Source organism: Penicillium samsonianum, assembly GCF_028829775.1.
Source record: "Penicillium samsonianum strain IBT 33392 chromosome Unknown utg000003l_segment0_segment0, whole genome shotgun sequence".
NCBI lineage: Eukaryota > Fungi > Ascomycota > Eurotiomycetes > Eurotiales > Aspergillaceae > Penicillium > Penicillium samsonianum.
The window spans coordinates 1,998,212-2,015,930 of record NW_026643261.1 but is presented as its reverse complement, the minus strand read 5'-3'; the positions used below and the strand labels follow the sequence as shown (position 1 = coordinate 2,015,930).

At 50.3% G+C, this 17,719-nt stretch overlaps 7 protein-coding genes across 7 annotated transcripts; 4 read left to right on the top strand and 3 right to left on the bottom strand.

Annotated features, from left to right (window-relative positions):
- Positions 1–7: 7 nt before the first annotated feature.
- Positions 8–2,767, top strand: N7471_004341 (uncharacterized protein; the record flags this gene model as incomplete). The annotated part of the gene is made up of 2 exons (XM_057277060.1): positions 8–290; positions 351–2,767. Coding segments are annotated over 2 exons (2,700 nt in total), but the record flags the coding sequence as incomplete, so codon positions are not given.
- A 384-nt stretch (positions 2,768–3,151) lies between these two features.
- N7471_004340 (40S ribosomal eS26 domain-containing protein) lies at positions 3,152–4,263 on the bottom strand (the record flags this gene model as incomplete). The annotated part of the gene is made up of 7 exons (XM_057277059.1): positions 3,152–3,257; positions 3,322–3,424; positions 3,540–3,667; positions 3,871–3,907; positions 3,960–4,044; positions 4,116–4,163; positions 4,222–4,263. 7 exons carry the CDS (start codon positions 4,261–4,263, stop codon positions 3,152–3,154), a joined length of 549 nt encoding a protein of 182 aa, XP_057136669.1.
- A 137-nt stretch (positions 4,264–4,400) lies between these two features.
- On the top strand, positions 4,401–6,593 carry N7471_004339 (CBS and PB1 domain protein; the record flags this gene model as incomplete). Its single annotated transcript, XM_057277058.1, has 4 exons — positions 4,401–4,613; positions 4,691–5,564; positions 5,617–5,711; positions 5,766–6,593. The coding sequence occupies 4 exons, from the start codon at positions 4,401–4,403 to the stop codon at positions 6,591–6,593; spliced, it is 2,010 nt and encodes a 669-aa protein (XP_057136668.1).
- A 767-nt stretch (positions 6,594–7,360) lies between these two features.
- N7471_004338 (nuclear import receptor PSE1) lies at positions 7,361–11,005 on the top strand (the record flags this gene model as incomplete). Its single annotated transcript, XM_057277057.1, has 7 exons — positions 7,361–7,543; positions 7,674–7,896; positions 7,967–8,142; positions 8,196–8,627; positions 8,681–10,018; positions 10,075–10,745; positions 10,798–11,005. The coding sequence occupies 7 exons, from the start codon at positions 7,361–7,363 to the stop codon at positions 11,003–11,005; spliced, it is 3,231 nt and encodes a 1,076-aa protein (XP_057136667.1).
- Positions 11,006–11,207: 202 nt separating this feature from the next.
- N7471_004337 (uncharacterized protein) lies at positions 11,208–12,435 on the bottom strand. The gene is made up of 3 exons (XM_057277056.1): positions 12,168–12,435; positions 11,688–12,060; positions 11,208–11,614 (listed from the first exon to the last, which is right to left on the bottom strand). Exons 1-3 carry the CDS (start codon positions 12,394–12,396, stop codon positions 11,263–11,265), a joined length of 954 nt encoding a protein of 317 aa, XP_057136666.1. The 5' UTR covers positions 12,397–12,435; the 3' UTR covers positions 11,208–11,262.
- A 398-nt stretch (positions 12,436–12,833) lies between these two features.
- On the bottom strand, positions 12,834–14,265 carry N7471_004336 (iron-containing alcohol dehydrogenase; the record flags this gene model as incomplete). The annotated part of the gene is made up of 3 exons (XM_057277055.1): positions 12,834–13,205; positions 13,283–13,789; positions 13,918–14,265. The coding sequence occupies 3 exons, from the start codon at positions 14,263–14,265 to the stop codon at positions 12,834–12,836; spliced, it is 1,227 nt and encodes a 408-aa protein (XP_057136665.1).
- Positions 14,266–15,425: 1,160 nt separating this feature from the next.
- N7471_004335 (putative alpha-L-rhamnosidase B) lies at positions 15,426–17,577 on the top strand (the record flags this gene model as incomplete). The annotated part of the gene is made up of 3 exons (XM_057277054.1): positions 15,426–16,310; positions 16,370–16,641; positions 16,692–17,577. The coding sequence occupies 3 exons, from the start codon at positions 15,426–15,428 to the stop codon at positions 17,575–17,577; spliced, it is 2,043 nt and encodes a 680-aa protein (XP_057136664.1).
- Between the last annotated feature and the right edge of the window lie 142 nt (positions 17,578–17,719).

Here is a 17,719-nt window from a genome sequence, read left to right as displayed (position 1 = left end):
GGCTGAGTCGGGCAACTCATGGGGCCAAACCACCCCTCGGATTTCTATCTTTCGTAAAATCCACTATGTCTTTGATCGAGAATTCCAAAATATAGTAAACATGGATCTCATTCCTCCGTCTTACGAATCCGCAACGGACAGAGATGCTTGGACAATTATTGCTCGCTACATCCCTTCCAGCGACCTATGCGCTGCATCTTTGGTCTGCCACAGATGGCATGGTCTATTTATGCCCTTCCTCTGGGGTGATCCTGCATCTCATTTTGGTACAGATAACGATGCAGTCTACGGTAAGTAATCTTAGGAACAACAGCATTGCTCAAAAAGCAATACCTAACCGGATCACACAGTGGCTCTCACTCGATTCCGAAGAACACTCAAATACGCCCGACAAGAGGTGCGGGCGTTGACCCATACCCTTCATCTCCCACCCGCTCTCTCAGAGATATATGGTGGTCCGCGACCAGGCTGGTTGAGAGACATTCTCGAATGCCTGCCATGTCTTCAGTGTCTGATGGTCTCGAAGTTGCCTTTCTTTGACCACCATGCCATGGCAGCATTGAAAACCCACGAGAGGTCCAGCCAGTATAATATACGGCTCTTGCTGGCTGAACGTGAGCCGAATACTACTTCCGCAAGCCTCGCACAGACTCTCCTCTTGTTTCCGGCATTGACCTACCTGGATCTTTCCTACACCACTCCAGCACGAGACCGCAATGTACTATCTACACTAGCTCAAATGCCGTTTCTCCGGGTACTTAAATTGCGTGGCATAGGGCTGAAGGACAATGACGCCGAATTTCTAGCCAATGCGATTGGACGACGAGTCCGTTGTTTGGATTTGAGAGACAACATGCTCACTGACATGGCAATTCGTTCCCTGTTACAGGAATCCTTTCTCCCGCCAGACGGGAGAGAAACGCAACAAAGTCCAAGGCAGGCCACGGCTTCGCCAGACCCCTTCTCCCATTTTGCAATCAATGAGTCTGGCTCGGACTTCTTCAAACGGCCAGACTTGGATGAGCAATTTGCGAAGCTTCTCGCTCAGCCTGTTTTATTCCATCCATGGGTTGAAGACCTGCCGCATACGGGAATCACACATCTTTATATTACTGGCAATCAAATATCTGTGGAAGCTGTGGCAAGTCTTTTGCTCTCGTCCCGGCTACACGCTCTGGACTTCGGGTCCATAAAAACCCCAGACAAGGCACATCAGGCGCATCATTATGGGAAGGAGAGGTACCCCGGAGCCGAGAAGCTAGTCCCAATCTTGGGTAAGATTGCAGGGGACGATTTGATTTATCTCAGAGCGCATCATGCTGTTCTCACTGGCCAACCACCAGCTAAAGAAGCTGTATCCAATGATGAGTTTCTTCCGGAGCTTTCAGCACACGAGAGCCCCCGCGAAGTCGAGCAATTCGAGTTGGATGCCTCCCAGCAGGTTTATGAGTTACCCGAAGAGACAAGACCTGTTTTTGAACTTGCGGATACATCAACGACGGACTCGATTACCTCATCTTCAACGACAAGAAGGCTAAAAACTTCCCAGCCATTTACAGCCTACGAGGATGAGCCTGCACCGCCGGTCAGGCGTGGATCAGCTTTTGCTCCGGAGGCTGTACACTCCATTCCTATACACAGTAGCGCCAACGGAGGTACGGTCTTTGGTGTTTCTAGGACAGACACCTGGGATACAGAGCAGGCCGAGGGAGGCACCTTGCCATCCATTTCGATGTCTTCAGACTGCGACACGCTTGCGACAGATTTCTCTCTCTCGACAACCATGCAATGCAGCTCCCCAATATCGCTGAACGATTCTCTCGCGCAAAAGGTGCAGGAACTATTGGCAAAGCGACCACGTAACCAATCAATCCCACTCCAAGGAGGGAAAGAAAGCTGGTACCCTTACCTACACCCATCACATATTCCTCACATGGAAACTTTGGTACTGACTGATGTACCCTCGCATGTGACGCCCAACTCATCAATACTCTCTGCGCTCACTCGGTTCATTACTGCCTGCTCAAACGAAGCATTGCTAGCAACTCTACAAGCAGGATCAGACTACTCCCTCCCACCAGGGCAAGCGCGCATGCAAGCCGAGCAGCAGCGGTCACGATCTCTCTTTGGCTTGCGGCATCTAGTTCTCGAAATCACACCTGTGGATACCTCCAAACTAACATCATGGAAACCCGGAAACCAATATAATGCCACAGGCCATTCAAGCACGGGTGATCGTGACTCGGAGAATCTTTGGTCTGCAGCCGCCAATGATTTCAGTTTCTTTGGTGAAGAAGAGTGTGGAGTTCCTGAAAATGATCCTGGCAAATACTTTCCAATGGCTGTCCTTAACGAAAAGGTCTCGCTTATGCCCTCGGAGGATGACTCGTTGCATTCTCCCGATTCTCCTCGATTCGGGCATCACCCTCCACAAAGTGCCAAGACCGGGGCTCTGCCAGGGACTACTGGAGACAGAAAGCAGCATGTCCCGATGATTGACCTTGTGGCAGAGCTTGCAGGTTTTCGTCGCGGCAAGAAGGCTGAGTATGAGCAAGTGGTTCGTCGCGCGAGAGGACGGCGAAGCACGCTTGGCACGGGTGCTTCCGGGCTACTTATGCCATCATCGCCCCATATTTCTCTATCGCATTATGTCGAAGGCCATTGGAGGGGAGAGGTGAAGGTCGTGCGGAACCCGATGCCAAAGGTGCGGACCGGAACGGTGGATATGTATGGAAACTATTTCGAGAAGGGTTACTTGTACCCATAAATTTTGTACTTCGCAAGATACCCAGCAATACCACATATTCAAGATACTTCAAGTCTACGTCATGCGATCATGTTTTGTAGGAATTTTTGATATTTTCTAAGTCCTCATTTGGACTTGAACCATCCTTCCTCCCAGTCATAACAAGCCGTCGTCAACGGGCTCATAAACATCACAATGCTAAAGAGACATCCAACCTGCCTTCATCGCACAATTGGTGCCGTCTTTTTCATCCCTAGTGTAGGAGCAGGCCGGCAGTTTCGGGACCGAGCATCACCCCTGCGATCCGGTCGAGAAGAACACCAATGCGAAGAGTGAAGACAAAATAAAAGAATTCATTTCAAACTAGTTCCATTTTATTTTGTTCGTCATGCGACATTCATCTCCTTACAGAGCCTTGGCGGCAGTAGGGGGCTGGAGCTTCTTGCCGTCCTTGTTGAAGCGAATACGGGGAGGGGGAGCACGGTTGCGGCGGCCTTCGCGGGAGCGAACACTGTTGGCGAGGGATTAGTATATGCAAGGCGATTGAGTATCGAGTGTAATCGGCGGGAACGTACCGGACAATCTTGCCGTGAATGGCGCAGGACACACAGTACTGGAGCTTCAGGTACATCTTGGGGACAGAGTACTCAGCGAAGACGGAAGCCTCGGAGATATCACCTGTAAAGCGTAAATCGTTAGTTGCACTGTTTCGTCTGGAATTTCTCGAATGGGTCGTAGCCATAGATCTGGGATCTTGTCGTGGATTCGAGGTATCGGGAGAGTTGTCACGTACGGATGGCAGCGGACTCGACCATGTTGCGGATGGTGAAGCGCTTGATGGCCTTGTCCTTGGGGGTGCAGCGAGCGCAGTTGGAGCAACGCACAGGCTTGACGTGGCCGCGGCCATTCTTGTTGCGGCCGCTATCAAATCAATTAGTTACCGTGCCCCTGAAGTTGCGAATCGATCGAAATCCAGTCTCCCATTCTTCTTGTCCGGCAATGTGCGTAGGTCGCGATTTTCGATGTATTTGGAGATGTATGTCGTGTGCGCTTCCGTCGGCGTCATTGCGGAGATGTCGAATGGGATACTGCTTCGCCGAGATGGGGGGATTTGTTGGTCTTACTTGTTCGCCCTCTTCTTGACCATTTTGACGGTTTGTTCTGTGGATGATTAGGTATTGGTCTGTGGGTGAAGAGAGGGGAGATAGCGTACGGTTGACTTGTCGGGAGTGGGTTGTCGAAGCTCGCTCACACAAAGTCTCTTTCGGGATGGATTGGATTCCGTTGTGCGGGTAGCCCTAAGCCCTTAAGCGAGATGGGTCACGGGTTTGATGCCTCAAATCTCAGGCGGTGATATCTCGGGACTCACGTGGATCACGTGTAAAGAGTCACGAGCAGTTTGTTCGCCTAATTGGGCCTAGCGCCCGGATCGTACCGTGTCACTCAATGTTTATGGCTCCTCATCCCCGACTAACGAAGAAACACCCCTGTCCGGGATCGACTATTGAACTGCCCATTTTTCCTCTCCTTCCTAGGAATTCTCCTTGCTTTTTCTCCCATACCAGTCTCACAACTTGACATCCTTGTTTTGTTTGTGTCATCCTCCCTTCCTTTCTCTCCATTTTTATTGAGACTTTCCCCTTTCGGCATTATTATGTCGGCCACAGGTACTTTTCGGGGAAAGCCCAATCAGACCATCGGTAGAGGAAGGCTGCCCGACTTCGGAAACGATCCCAGCGCTTCCCACATCCCCCGACCCAGGCCAGAATCTTCCGCTACAAACAATACACCCACCAGCGACGTCGGAAGTGGCACAATGAGCGCCGCAAGTAGCAGACAGCGACAGAACCAGTCGAAACGTGATGAGGTACGTCATGGCAGCCCGCGGGAGTAATCTCCTGATGCTCAATTTGAGCTTTGGCGTTTAACTAACCTCGACAAAAGGCTATCCGCCGCAAAATGGAGGCCGACCTCAGCAAAAAGAGGAACGCTCCGGCAAAATCCAGAAACTCCCGCAAAGCCCCTCCCGGCACCGTGCTCGCCCTGAAGCCTAGCCAGGCCCTCCAGATCAAGCCCGCCATGAGCATCGCAGAGGCTGCTCAGCTTATGGCCGCCAAGAGAGAGGACTGTGTGTTGGTCACCGACGATAATGAGCGCATCGCGGGTATTTTCACTGCTAAGGATCTGGCGTTCCGAGTCGTCGGAATGGGCCTGAAGGCGCGGGAGGTCTCGGTCGCTGAAATCATGACCAAGAACCCGCTGTGCGCGAGAACGGACACCAGTGCTACCGACGCGCTCGATCTTATGGTGCGGAAGGGATTCAGACATTTGCCGGTCATGGATGAGAACCAGGATATCTCTGGTGTTTTGGATATTACCAAGTGCTTCTACGATGCTATGGAAAAGTTGGAACGTGCATACAGTTCGTCTCGCAAGCTGTACGATGCGCTGGAAGGTGTGCAGACAGAGCTTGGCTCTAGTCAGCCCCAGCAAGTCATCCAATATGTGGAGGCATTGCGATCGAAGATGTCCGGTCCGACCCTTGAGACCGTCTTGGATGGCTTGCCGCCGGTCACTGTCTCGGTCCGCACCACCGTCAAGGACGCTGCGGCTCTGATGAAGGAAAACCACACTACTGCTCTGCTAGTCCAGGACCAAGGCTCGATCACTGGTATCTTCACTAGCAAGGATATTGTTCTTCGCGTTATTGCTCCTGGCCTCGACCCTTCCACTTGCAGTGTTGTCCGTGTCATGACTCCTCACCCCGATTTCGCCCCGTCGGATATGAGCATTCAAGCCGCGCTTCGCAAGATGCATGGTCAGTCATCTCAATCGGCAATTAAAACTAAAACATGCTAACTTTACAACAGATGGCCACTATCTCAACCTCCCCGTGATGAACGAGGGTGGTGAAATTGTCGGCATGGTGGATGTGTTGAAGCTTACCTATGCCACTCTTGAACAGGTATGTTTGATAGTAACAGATCTGACATGCAAGCATATTGACTGATGGATTCAGATCAACACTATGTCAACCCAAGATGATGAGGGCCCCGCATGGAACAAATTTTGGTTATCTATGGATCACGAGTCAGACTCTATGGTCTCTGGCGGCAACAGCCAGCAACCCAATACCCCACACCGCTCAGTTATGAGCCCCGACCTCACTCGCTCAGGCTATGACAACAGTCTTCTTCCCAATGACTCAGCATCGCACCACGGTGATGAGCATTCCGAAGTTGTTTCTCAGCACCACCCAGCAGAACCAGCTGCTCCTACCCCATTCCCCTTCAAGTTCAAGGCCCCTGGTGGCCGAGTGCACCGCGTGAACGTCCTTACCACCAACGGCGTTACTGACCTTGTGTCGCAAGTCACAGCGAAACTTGGCAAGGAAGTCGAGGCTGTTGGTGGCGAGGCTACCGTTGAGGAGGGTCGGCTGAGTAACACTGGATATGCGCTCAGCTACATGGATAACGAGGGCGATACCGTCTCCATCACCACGGATCAGGATATGACGGATGCCATCGATCTGGCCCGCCGTACTCACCGCGACAAGGTCGATTTGTTTGTTCACGACCCCGCCCAGCCACCCATCCCTGCTGCGGTTGAACCCCATCATGTTAAAATTGTGACTCCTATCGAAGAGCAAAGCGTTGTTGAGGAATCTGCATCACAAGAATCCCCCGTGAGCAAGGCCCTACCCCAGCAGCAAGCCGTGCCCCCGCACGCGCCAGATGAGCAATTGATTGCCGGCGTCCCCAACGACTTGCTACTTCCCGGTGCTATTGTCACATTGGCTGCAGTTATTGCGGGTGTGTTCATTCTCAGCCGCCCCAGTGGCCGGTAAAATATTTGGCCTTTGGTCTATTCCCGAAACCCTCTTTTTCTCTCCAAATACTTGCCTATGCCTCATTCAACTTGGTTATCAAGCACCCCGAGAAAGCGTAGTAGATTTTTCTTTTCCTGTTCGGAGTGTTGCATACCCCGTTCTTTCTAATATCGATATTCCGTGTCGCGTTCAGATACCGCTGTTCGTGTGAGCAGTTGCGGCCTTAGTTTAGCCTTCAATGCAAATAATTGTTCGAGATAGACTTTGATTTGACGATTCCATATATCCACTACCGTGTTCACCTAGAAAATAAGTAAATCTTTTACTGGATCGACAATGTTTCAGTTCTTTATAACTACTTGGTAGTTATATCTGTTCGGATTTAGTTGGCGTTGTGGCGTGGAATTACCGTATTTGGGTTAGCGTCCAGATGCGATTATCGTCACTATGGACTCTGTAGGTTGTCCTTGGATTATTCGAATAATTAATTTGCAATTTTTGTCGAGAAAGAATCCGATCTGAAGACCTCGACATTATCTGTTGAATCTCCATTCCTCTTGTTGTGTTATTGGACTGACACTTCCATTCTTCTTCACCCCCAAGGGCCTATCCATCTATCGCTCTCCCAATCAGAAATTCTTCTTTTTTCCCTCTCTCCCCGCCCCACCAAAAACAAAACTCCTCTCCTTCGTTCCACCCCTCTATATCCACCAAATCACTTCTACGAGGGTTGAAAGAACTGGGTTGCTTGGATCGTCTGGAACTTGGGAACAGACACGCCCAACATGTCCCTCCTACCTCCCGAAATCCACACCGCGCTTTCTCAGCTGCTCCGCGCCTTGAGCACACCTGACAATGCCGTCAGATCCCAGGCGGAAGACCAGCTTAACAATGACTGGGTTCAGAACCGACCAGACGTCCTATTGATGGGATTGGCTGAACAGCTTGGTGGTGCAGAGGACACAATAGTAAGTTGCACTGGACTCTAGGGGTGCGGTTGCTTCGAAGGAGGGGTGTTGCAAAGGACCGACGACCGAACCCACAGCCGAATTTCAGTATCATTTGGGATAAAAGCTAATGGGAAACTCTTACTGACAGGCGCGTGCTTTCTCCGCTGTGCTTTTCCGAAGAATTGCAACAAAAACCCGAAAGGATCCCGTCTCAGGTGACAGCAAGGAGATTTTCTCGAGCCTTCCCAACGAGCAGCGAATCGCCATTCGTGAGAAGTTGGTGATCTGCCTAACCAGTGAGACCGTCACCGATGTACGCAAGAAGATTGGAGACACACTGGCTGAGGTTGCTCGGCAATACACCGATAATGGTATGCGATTCGAACTACCCTTGACGAAATGAGGACTGTTGGTTCTGACGATTTCACCTGTGATTTGTAGACGAACAGTGGCCTGAACTCCTCGGTGTTCTCTTCCAGGCAAGCCAGAGCCCTGACTCCGGCCTGCGAGAAACCGCATACCGTGTGTTCACGACCACCCCCGGTATCATTGAGAAGCAGCACGAAGACGCTGTGGTGGAGGTTTTTACCAAGGGTTTCAAGGACGATAATATTTCCGTATGTCGACATCGTGCTATGCCCTTTGAACTCAATTTTGACCATTTCATCAGGTGCGGATTTCTGCTATGGAAGCCTTCGCTTCGTTGTTCCGGTCGATCTCCAAAAAGTCCCAGCCCAAATTCTTCGGCCTCATGCCAGACCTTCTCAACATCCTTCCTCCTCTCAAGGAGGCCTCTGAGAGCGAGGAGCTGTCCTCGGCACTGCTCGCCCTGATCGAATTAGCTGAAATCAGCCCGAAAATGTTCAAAGTTATGTTCAACAACTTGGTTAAGTTCAGCATTAGTGTCATTGGCGACAAGGAGCTCAGTGACCAGGTGCGCCAGAACGCACTCGAATTGATGGCTACCTTTGCCGATTACGCCCCAAATATGTGCAAGAAAGAGCCGGAGTTCGCACAGGAAATGGTCACACAATGTCTGAGTCTGATGACTGATGTCGGTGCGGATGACGACGATGCGGAGGAATGGAACGCCTCTGAAGATGTAAGTGTTTACATTTCTGTCGTTATAATTGACATTCCACTGACTAGTAACAGCTTGAGCCTGAAGAGAACGACCTTAACCACATCGCTGGTGAACAGTGTATGGATCGTCTCGCCAACAAACTGGGTGGACAGGCCATCCTTCAACCCGCGTTCTCTTGGATTCCTCGCATGATGTCATCTACCAACTGGCGCGACCGCCACGCTGCTTTGATGGCCATCTCCGCCATCTCTGAGGGTTGTCGCGACCTGATGGTCGGTGAGCTTGACCAGGTTCTAGCACTTGTTGTTCCTGCCCTCCAAGACGCCCACCCCCGAGTTCGCTACGCAGGCTGCAATGCTCTTGGCCAAATGAGTACCGACTTTGCCGGTACCATGCAGGAGAAGTACCACGAGATTGTCCTCACTAACATCATTCCCGTTCTCGCCTCTACCGAGCCGCGTGTGCAGTCCCACGCTGCCGCCGCTCTCGTCAACTTCTGCGAGGAGGCGGAGCGCAGCACCTTGGAGCCATACCTTGGAAACCTTCTCAGCCATCTCCTAGATCTCTTGCGCAGCCCTAAGCGTTATTTGCAGGAGCAGGCGTTGTCCACCATTGCCACCATTGCTGATTCCGCCGAGGCTGCTTTCGATCAGTATTATACTACTTTGATGCCTCTTTTGCTCAATGTCCTCAAGGAGGAACAGGGTAAGGAGTACCGCCTTCTACGTGCCAAGGCCATGGAGTGTGCTACTCTGATCGCACTGGCCGTTGGCAAGGAGAAGATGGGTCAAGATGCCCTGAACCTTGTGCAGATTCTCGGCCACATTCAACAAAACATCGTCGACGCCGACGACCCACAGTCACAGTACCTCCTTCACTGCTGGGGTCGCATGTGCCGCGTTCTGGGCCAAGACTTCGTGCCTTATCTCCCCGGTGTTATGCCGCCTCTTCTGACTGTTGCTGCCGCCAAGGCCGATATTCAGCTGCTGGATGACGAGGAACAGATCGAACAGGTTGAGCAGGATGATGGCTGGGAGCTGGTTCCGCTTAAAGGCAAGATTATCGGTATCAAGACCAGTGCTCTTGAAGACAAGAACACCGCTATCGAATTGATCACGATTTACGCCCAAATTCTCGAGGAGAACTTCGAGCCTTACGTCCTGGAAACCATGGAGAAGATCGCGGTCCCTGGTCTTGCCTTTTTCTTCCACGACCCCGTTCGAGTGTCAGCTGCCAAGCTGATCCCCCAGCTGCTGAACTCCTACAAGAAGGCACACGGTGGCCAGTCGCCTGGTTTCGCTGAAATGTGGAACAAGGTTGCAGAGAAGATCATCGAGGTTCTGAGCGCTGAGCCGACAGTTGACACGCTGGCTGAGATGTACCAGTGCTTCTACGAGTCAGTAGAGGTGGTTGGCAGAAACTCTCTCACCCCCAGCACTTGCAGGCGTTCATTGAATCGGCGAAGTCGACCCTTGAGGACTACCAGATGCGCGTGAAGCAACGTTTGGAGGAGCAGGCCGAGCTCGAAGATGGTGACGAGGAGAACCTGGACTTTGAGTACGCCGTGGAGGACGATCAAAACCTATTGAGCGATATGAACAAGGCATTCCACACCATCTTTAAGAACCAGGGCAACTCATTCCTGCCAACCTGGCAGCAATTGATTCCATTCTACGACGCTTTTATCACAAGCCAAGACCCGACACAACGGCAGTGGGCTCTTTGCATCATGGATGATGTGCTTGAATTCTGTGGCGAAGAGTCGTGGGCATTCAAGGACCATATCATGCAGCCTTTGGCTTCCGGTCTGCGAGATGAGAATGCCGCCAATCGTCAGGCAGCGGCGTACGGAGTGGGTGTGGCCGCGCAGAAGGGTGGTGCCGCCTGGAGCGACTTTGTGGCAGCCAGCCTCCCCAGCTTGTTCCAGGTTACACAGCATGCGCAATCCCGCACAGAAGAGAATGTGTTCGCGACCGAGAATGCATCTGCCAGTATTGCCAAGGTCCTGCACTACAACCCCTCCAAGGTTCAGGCTCCCCAGGATGTCGTGGCCAACTGGATTGAGACTTTGCCCATTACCTACGACGAGGAGGCTGCTCCCTATGCCTATTCCTTTATTGCACAGTTGATTGACCAGTACGTTTTCTTGGCCAACCCCCTCAGACTCATGCTAATATCTTACTCCCAGGCAAAACCCGGCTGTCTTTGCCAAGGCTGACCGTGTCTTCGGTTTCATCGTGCAGGCACTCGAGGCGGCTACCCTGCAGGGCCAGACCGCTGCCCGGGTGGCCACATCCGCCAAGCAGCTGGTGGCAGTGACCGGCGCAAATGCAGACCAGATTCTGGCTTCTGTGGACCCGGCCAGCCAGGAAAGAGTGCGCAAGTTCTTCCAATAAAGCTCAGACCTTTTGTTTTATATCCGGCAGAGCTTTTTCCCCTTTTTTATTATTTCCCAAATCATTCCCCTCGGTCATGTGAAATCTGAAGCTACCTGAACCCCCGACACGTTTCTTTAATTCTTAGTCCCTACGTACGAATGCCATGTGCTTTAGACGTTGGATTCCACAGTGTGCGCGATGTCCATGTAGATCAAGTGTCCGCCTTTTCTATGTGGCTAACTAGTATGTTTAAAAAAAAAATGAAGACAAGCTATCTACAACTTCAATACCCTCTGGATCTCATTCGCAACCACCTCCTCCAGCCCCATCACCTTCGGCTCCCCAATCAACACATTAGCCCGCTTCGCATACAGCGTCCCGCCTTCGCCCCAGATCCGACGCAAAGTCAACACAGTAGCCGCTGGATTCCCAGCCTCCCACGCCGCAGCCTCCGCCTCGCGCAACTTCTCCAGCGATGTGCGAGACACATCCCACGGCTGACCAAGCTGACGCTCAAATTCCGCCTGAATCTGGTCGGGGCTCGTAGTAAACGAATTAACACACAAGGCAGCGTTGCGCGTCTCAGCCGTAGCATGAAGCAGAGTGTTCAGGACGAGAGTTCCAACACTAGCGGAATAGTCAGCGGACAGTCCATCCATCCCAACGAGACAAACACCAAAAAAAGAAAAGGGAATTTTACTCTTTCATCGTCGTCAAGCTAACCTCTCCCTTCCCCTTCTCACCCAACAAAACTGCCTTTTGGCCTTTAACATCCCACCCACCAGCCTCCTCCAACCCAGGCACGAGATTAAGATACATCTCCGCAAATGGGCCAGTAACTACATACGAATAGGCAAGGTCATCACGCGAGATCTCATCCTCGAGGTACGCGCGCACCTTCAGCTTCAGCTGGTGGGGCTTCTCGTTCGCCGAAGCCGGTCCGTACTTGATATCCGTGCCGTACTCGGAGGGCAGGAACCATTTCACGGTGGGGCTGGCCGCTGCGAGTCTGATGAGGGGGATCTGTTGGGCCAGGGTGTTGCGGCCTAGTGCTGAGATCACAGTGTCGATTCCTATTTGGCTTAGGGTTAGTCTTTGGTTTGGTTTGGGCGGTTTGATATTTGGGGAAGGTCATTGTGTCACTATGCATAGATCTCACGGTACAGAAAGGGTTTCTTACCTTCGTATGCTGCTTTCACGGCATTCTCGTCTTCGACATTACCCACAATCACTTCTACGCCTTGCTCTTTCAGCTTGTTCAGCTGTGAGGCTTTGGTTTCGGCTGTGTGCGGGGAAGTGAAGATGGCTACGCGGCCGAATTGGGAGCGCTCGGGCAGGATGGCGTCCAGGATGAATGAGCCAATGTTGCCCGTTGCACCGAATAGGAGGATGTTCTTGGCGAGAGACATGGTTGTATAGCTTTGTTGTGAGAAGTGAAGGAGTTGTCGATAGTGCAACCCTGGAGGCGGCGCGAGTTTATGTATAACGTGAAATGTGGGGTGTGGGGGTCCCGCTTATCAATCAATTGCGAGAGGCCTCCAGGGTCAGTATTCAATCGCTATTTTAGTTAAAAATTGTAGAATAAAGGACATGTTGTACACTGCATTTGGGGGTGGAAGTGCCCAAGTGGTCAGGGTGACTATGTGTCTCTAGTGTAGATATATAGAGCGTTACCACCTCCTCTATTTATACTTAGGGCCATTATTGCTTTTCTTAAATGGTGATGCAACTGAATTGATAGGTGGGTTATTTGGAAGAGGGGTTGGTGGTTATTGAAATGGTCTGAGTGTGAAAGACTAGTAGAACCAACATTGAAGTCATATATTTATCTTATACCTCTGAATGTTTAAATTACCATCTCCAAGATCTCCAGTACCTGAGATTTCTCCTTCAGTGGCACTGGGTTTTTCTTGCACCAACGGTCATGTAGGCTATTCTCTGCCAGTCCATCCAACTCGTCTCGCCCTACTTGGACATCGCTCAATGACCGAGGCATTCCCAATTCGCGGATGATAGCATCCAAAACATCACCCAGATCAGATGCTTCCACGTTGACCGAGCGAGCACGTAGCACCTCCGACACGACCGGATCTTGAATCAGAAACTGGCGCACGCTAGCTTGTTTTTCGCGGTTGGCGTTGTACTTAGCATTGAACTTACACACGGCGGGGAGTAAGATACAACTGGTCTCACCATGGCCAACGCCCAGTGGACCAAGCTAGAGAACTGTTAGTCAGGCCCATTGATGCACCTGTGGATTTCTTAGAAGGTAAATAAAGGAAAGCAACTGCATACCTGATGTCCAATCCCATGACTAGCACCCAATTCAATTGACCCGCTAGTACAGGCCGCCATAGCATCCACTGATCCGAGTTGGCACTGTAGATGCGCATCACGGTCTGATCGATCCTTCTTACAGCGCAGGAGACCAGGGACCAACAACCCCAGGGAACTCCGAGCCAGATTATCTGATGCTGTGGTTGTACCTGACAAGGAGCACATATTTTCAATACAATGATCAATTGCGCGCACACCTGTACTGAGCCAGATTGAATCGGGGGTCGTTTTCGCCAGCTCCGGGTCGAGAATAACTAGCTCGGGTCCGCGAATCGGTGATTGAAAGCTATATTTGCGCTTTGAGCGGTCCTCCGTGCCGCCTGCAAAGTTGGAGTATTCGCCGGCAGAGAGGGATGTTGGCACGGAAATGATCGGGAGAGTTGGTGCTTTGATTTCTAGTCGCTTTCTAGGGCCTTCTGCAAGGGTTTCAAGCTCTTCTGGTGTGCTAACTTGGTTTGCAAGAACCTGAGGGGGATGTTAGGCTGGGAGTGAATAAATGTATATGATCGTCCAAGGGAGAATAAAAAGAGGCAAGGAGGATGTAGACAGAAACAGAAAATGAATAGGAGTATGAAAGAAAAAGGTATACCAACTAATGTGATAATCTTGGCACCATCAGTCAAGCTGCCAGCCCCAACGGTCAAGAGCAGATCAGCATGCACTGTCCTAACCTCTTCGGCAATCTGCAGCACCTCTGACCACAAAGTGTGGCTCCGCATACCGATCCAATGACCAACCAGCTTATCTGGCCCGAGAGCAGTCTCCAGCTGGTTCATTACATCGGTATTTCGTGCCAATGACCCTGAGCAGATCACATATACACGGGAAGCCTGGAATGTGGCATTAAGATGGCGTGCTGTAGCTGCGGGAAAAGCGAGGCCATAGGAAATCAGTGGCCGCTCACGTCCTTCAAAGGCAGGTCGAACTGTTTCCTTTGACATTATAGCTTGGTCATAGACAATCAGTGAGGAGGTGGAAATAAAGGCAAAAGAAGATCAAGCAAACAATAGTTAACCTGGGGAACGTCAAACAGGAAAGTGCCGAGGTGGGGCTGCGGGGCTCGGCCTTTATGGTTCGGTTTATGCTTAAGCATAAATTGTCTTATGTTTTTGTTCTTGACGTAGAACTTCAGAAATCTGATTCATTTAGCTCAAAATAATAATAAGGATGTTATTCTCAAGAGGATAATGCCAAAAGTCTTATTCCTTATACTAAGAGTGAGAGTGATTGGCAGTAAGCTGCAAATACTCGCAATGAAAAGCGAATTTGCCAACGAAGTTTTAACGTATAAGATCTGGAATAACCTTTGATTCGGTTTTTATATCTCATTGCTTGCTTTCTTGTGTGTCTAATGTGAAGGACATTCAGTTCCAAAACTGCTGGTTTCATTATCACGGGCCATTCGATTGCTATATCGATTACAACGGGGCTCAACCGAATACCGATCCAGCAGGCCTGGTCCTCTAAAAAGACGATCGTACCACCATTGCCGCATCGATGGAAGGCTTCTGGGATGTTAGGAGCATCATCTTTCAGTTCCCATTGGCTTTGACAGTGCAGACATTTAAGCTGCCTTCTTCGTTTGTATATACAACAGTTGACAAGGCCAGCCCTAGAGGTAGGGCCAGGGAAGGAATGCCGAAGAATAGCATGGTGAAGTCGACTCAATAAATGGACTTGGCTGTTCAACTGTTCATTTTTCAAATACAGAACAATATATTATATCCCTAGCTATAGAACCCTGCACTTGCTTGAATTTCCCATGTTACGCTCGGTGGTCTTTATACCGAGCGGACATCGCAACATGACATTGCGGAGAAAATCGACTGCGGGGAAAAGACTAGGTTTCATAGGATTTGCAGTAAAAACGTCGATTTCGAAGCCTTCTGAATGCTTGTTACGCTGATCCTTGCCCAAATCCTGTAAATATCAACATCATTTGCCATGGTTCTTCCACCAATCGCGAACATGCAGCGATGAAGCTTCCCAAATCCCACTATTGCATAACTTAATCATTGCCATCTATGCCATTCTCTATATTTTATAGTTTTTTGGTATCTTGCTACGACATACGGATATCTCTGTCTCTATTCAACCACCAATGGCACAACTATACTGGCCCAATGTGGTATTGATTCTTTGGTCTCTCTTCTCGCTATCTATCGCAGACACCTGCTGGCGCAATACCGCTTGCTCTGGACCTACAGACACTGCATTCAGCGGGCCATGGGAAAAGAACATATACGCACCGGCATCACGAACAGTACGACCAGCCTCAACATTATCAGAGTTGAAAACGAATGCTGTCACAGACTCTTCGCATCCATACAAAGAAACATTACACGGCAACGGGTCACTTATTGTATTCGACTTCGGTATTGAAGTTGGCGGCATCGTCCATCTAGACTACACCTCCACCGGCAGCGGAGCTCTAGGGCTGGCGTTTACAGAGGCCAAAAATTGGATTGGAGAGTGGTCGGACTCGTCAAGCGCTCTATATCATGACGGCGCCTTGTATGCGAATATCTCATCATCTGGGAAGGGCACATATGTCATGCCTGACAGATACCTGCGGGGAGGATTCCGGTACTTGACTGTCTTCTTGATCACAGGCGATTCGGCCAGTGTTCAGATTGACGATTTGAGCTTAGAGCTTGCATTTAAGCCCACTTGGTCGAATCTCCGAGCTTATCAGGGGTACTTTCACAGCAGTGATGAGCTTTTGAATCGCATCTGGTATAGCGGTGCATATACTCTGCAGACGAATGAGGTCCCTGTGAATACTGGCCGTCTTACAAAGGGCGTTACATCTGGGTGGGTAAACAATGGGACTCTCGGACCGGGAGACACGATTATCGTTGATGGTGCAAAACGAGATCGTGCGGTTTGGCCTGGTGATATGGGCATTGCCATTCCTTCGGCTTTTGTGAGTCTGGGAGACCTGGAAAGTGTAAAGAATGCTTTGCAGATTATGTACAACACCCAGGTGAGTTTTCTGTGGCTTGTTCTCTATGAGTATAGATCTGACAGTTCTGAGAATTATAGAACAAGACAACAGGCGCATTTGATGAGTCTGGCCCTCCTTTGAGTCAGAAAGACTCGGACACATATCATATGTGGTCTATGATTGGCAACTATAAATATGTGCTTTATACCAATGACACAGACTTCTTGTTGGAGAATTGGGGCAGTTACAAGCACGCCATGGAATATATATATGGAAAAGTGACTTACCCCAGCGGGCTTTTGAATGTAACAGGCACGCGAGACTGGGCGAGATGGCAGCAAGGCTATAACAACTCAGAGGCACAGATGATGTATGTTATGGATCCATTGTGCAGAAGACTTTTCAACTAATGAAGTCTAGTCTCTATCATACCCTACAGACAGGAGCATCTCTCGCTTTGTGGGCTGGAGGTCCAACCAATTTATCAAGCACATGGAGCTCCCAGGCCGCCCATCTCAAGAAATCAATCAACACCTACTGCTGGGACGAGTCGTACGGCGCATTCAAGGACAACGCAACCAAGACCTCTCTGCATCCCCAAGATGCTAACAGTATGGCAATCATGTTCGGCGTTGTAGACGAAGAGCGCACAGCCAGCATTTCAGAAAAGCTTCTCAAGAACTGGACCCCCATAGGGGCTGTAGCTCCTGAGTTGCCAGAGAACATTGCCTCGTTTATATCCTCTTTCGAGGTCCAAAGTCACTTCATTGCCCACGAGCCTACACGCGCACTAGATCTCATTCGTCGCAGCTGGGGTTGGTATATCAACAACCCGAATGGTACAGAGAGCACCGTGATTGAGGGCTATCTACAGAACGGGACTTTTGGATATCGGATGGACCGCGGGTATGGCTATGATCCATCATATGTCTCACATGCGCATGGTTGGTCATCCGGTCCGACCTCTGCATTGACAGAGTATGTTGTGGGTCTCTCTGTGGTTTCACCACTAGGATTGACGTGGAAAATCGCGCCGCAATTTGGAGATCTGGAATCAGCCGAGGCTGGCTTTGTCACCTCTCTTGGGAAGTTTGAAGCATCTTGGATTTTAAATTCGAGTGGATATGTGTTGACTTTCTCGGTGCCAAAGGGAACTGTTGGGAATGTCACTCTACCCTATGTCACTGCGTCGAAGAAGCCTTCGATTACCATTGATGGTGACCAGTTGATGAGAGGGGTGGCTTATGTTGATGGTACTGCAACTATTAAAGTCACCGGTGGCTCTCACACGGTTGTTGTCAAGTAAATATTAACCATGCACCGGACGTAGTCAATGGAATATCTAGATCTTATGGTGCATACACAGCCTTTCTGTATAGAGGGCTGATCATTTAGCTGACTACTATCAAGCTGTGTCAACTTTCACATAAGATAAGTAGAACGCTGTA

Coding starts and splice junctions, on each gene's coding strand:
- N7471_004337 (XM_057277056.1), bottom strand. CDS start 12,396: ATGTCTCTCGCCAAGAACATCCTCCTATTCGGTGCAACGGGCAACATT. Junction 12,061..12,167: donor CGTGAAAGCAGCATACGAAG/GTAAGAAACCCT, acceptor TAAGCCAAATAG/GAATCGACACTGTGATCTCA. Junction 11,615..11,687: donor AGCTTGACGACGATGAAAGA/GTAAAATTCCCT, acceptor CTATTCCGCTAG/TGTTGGAACTCTCGTCCTGA.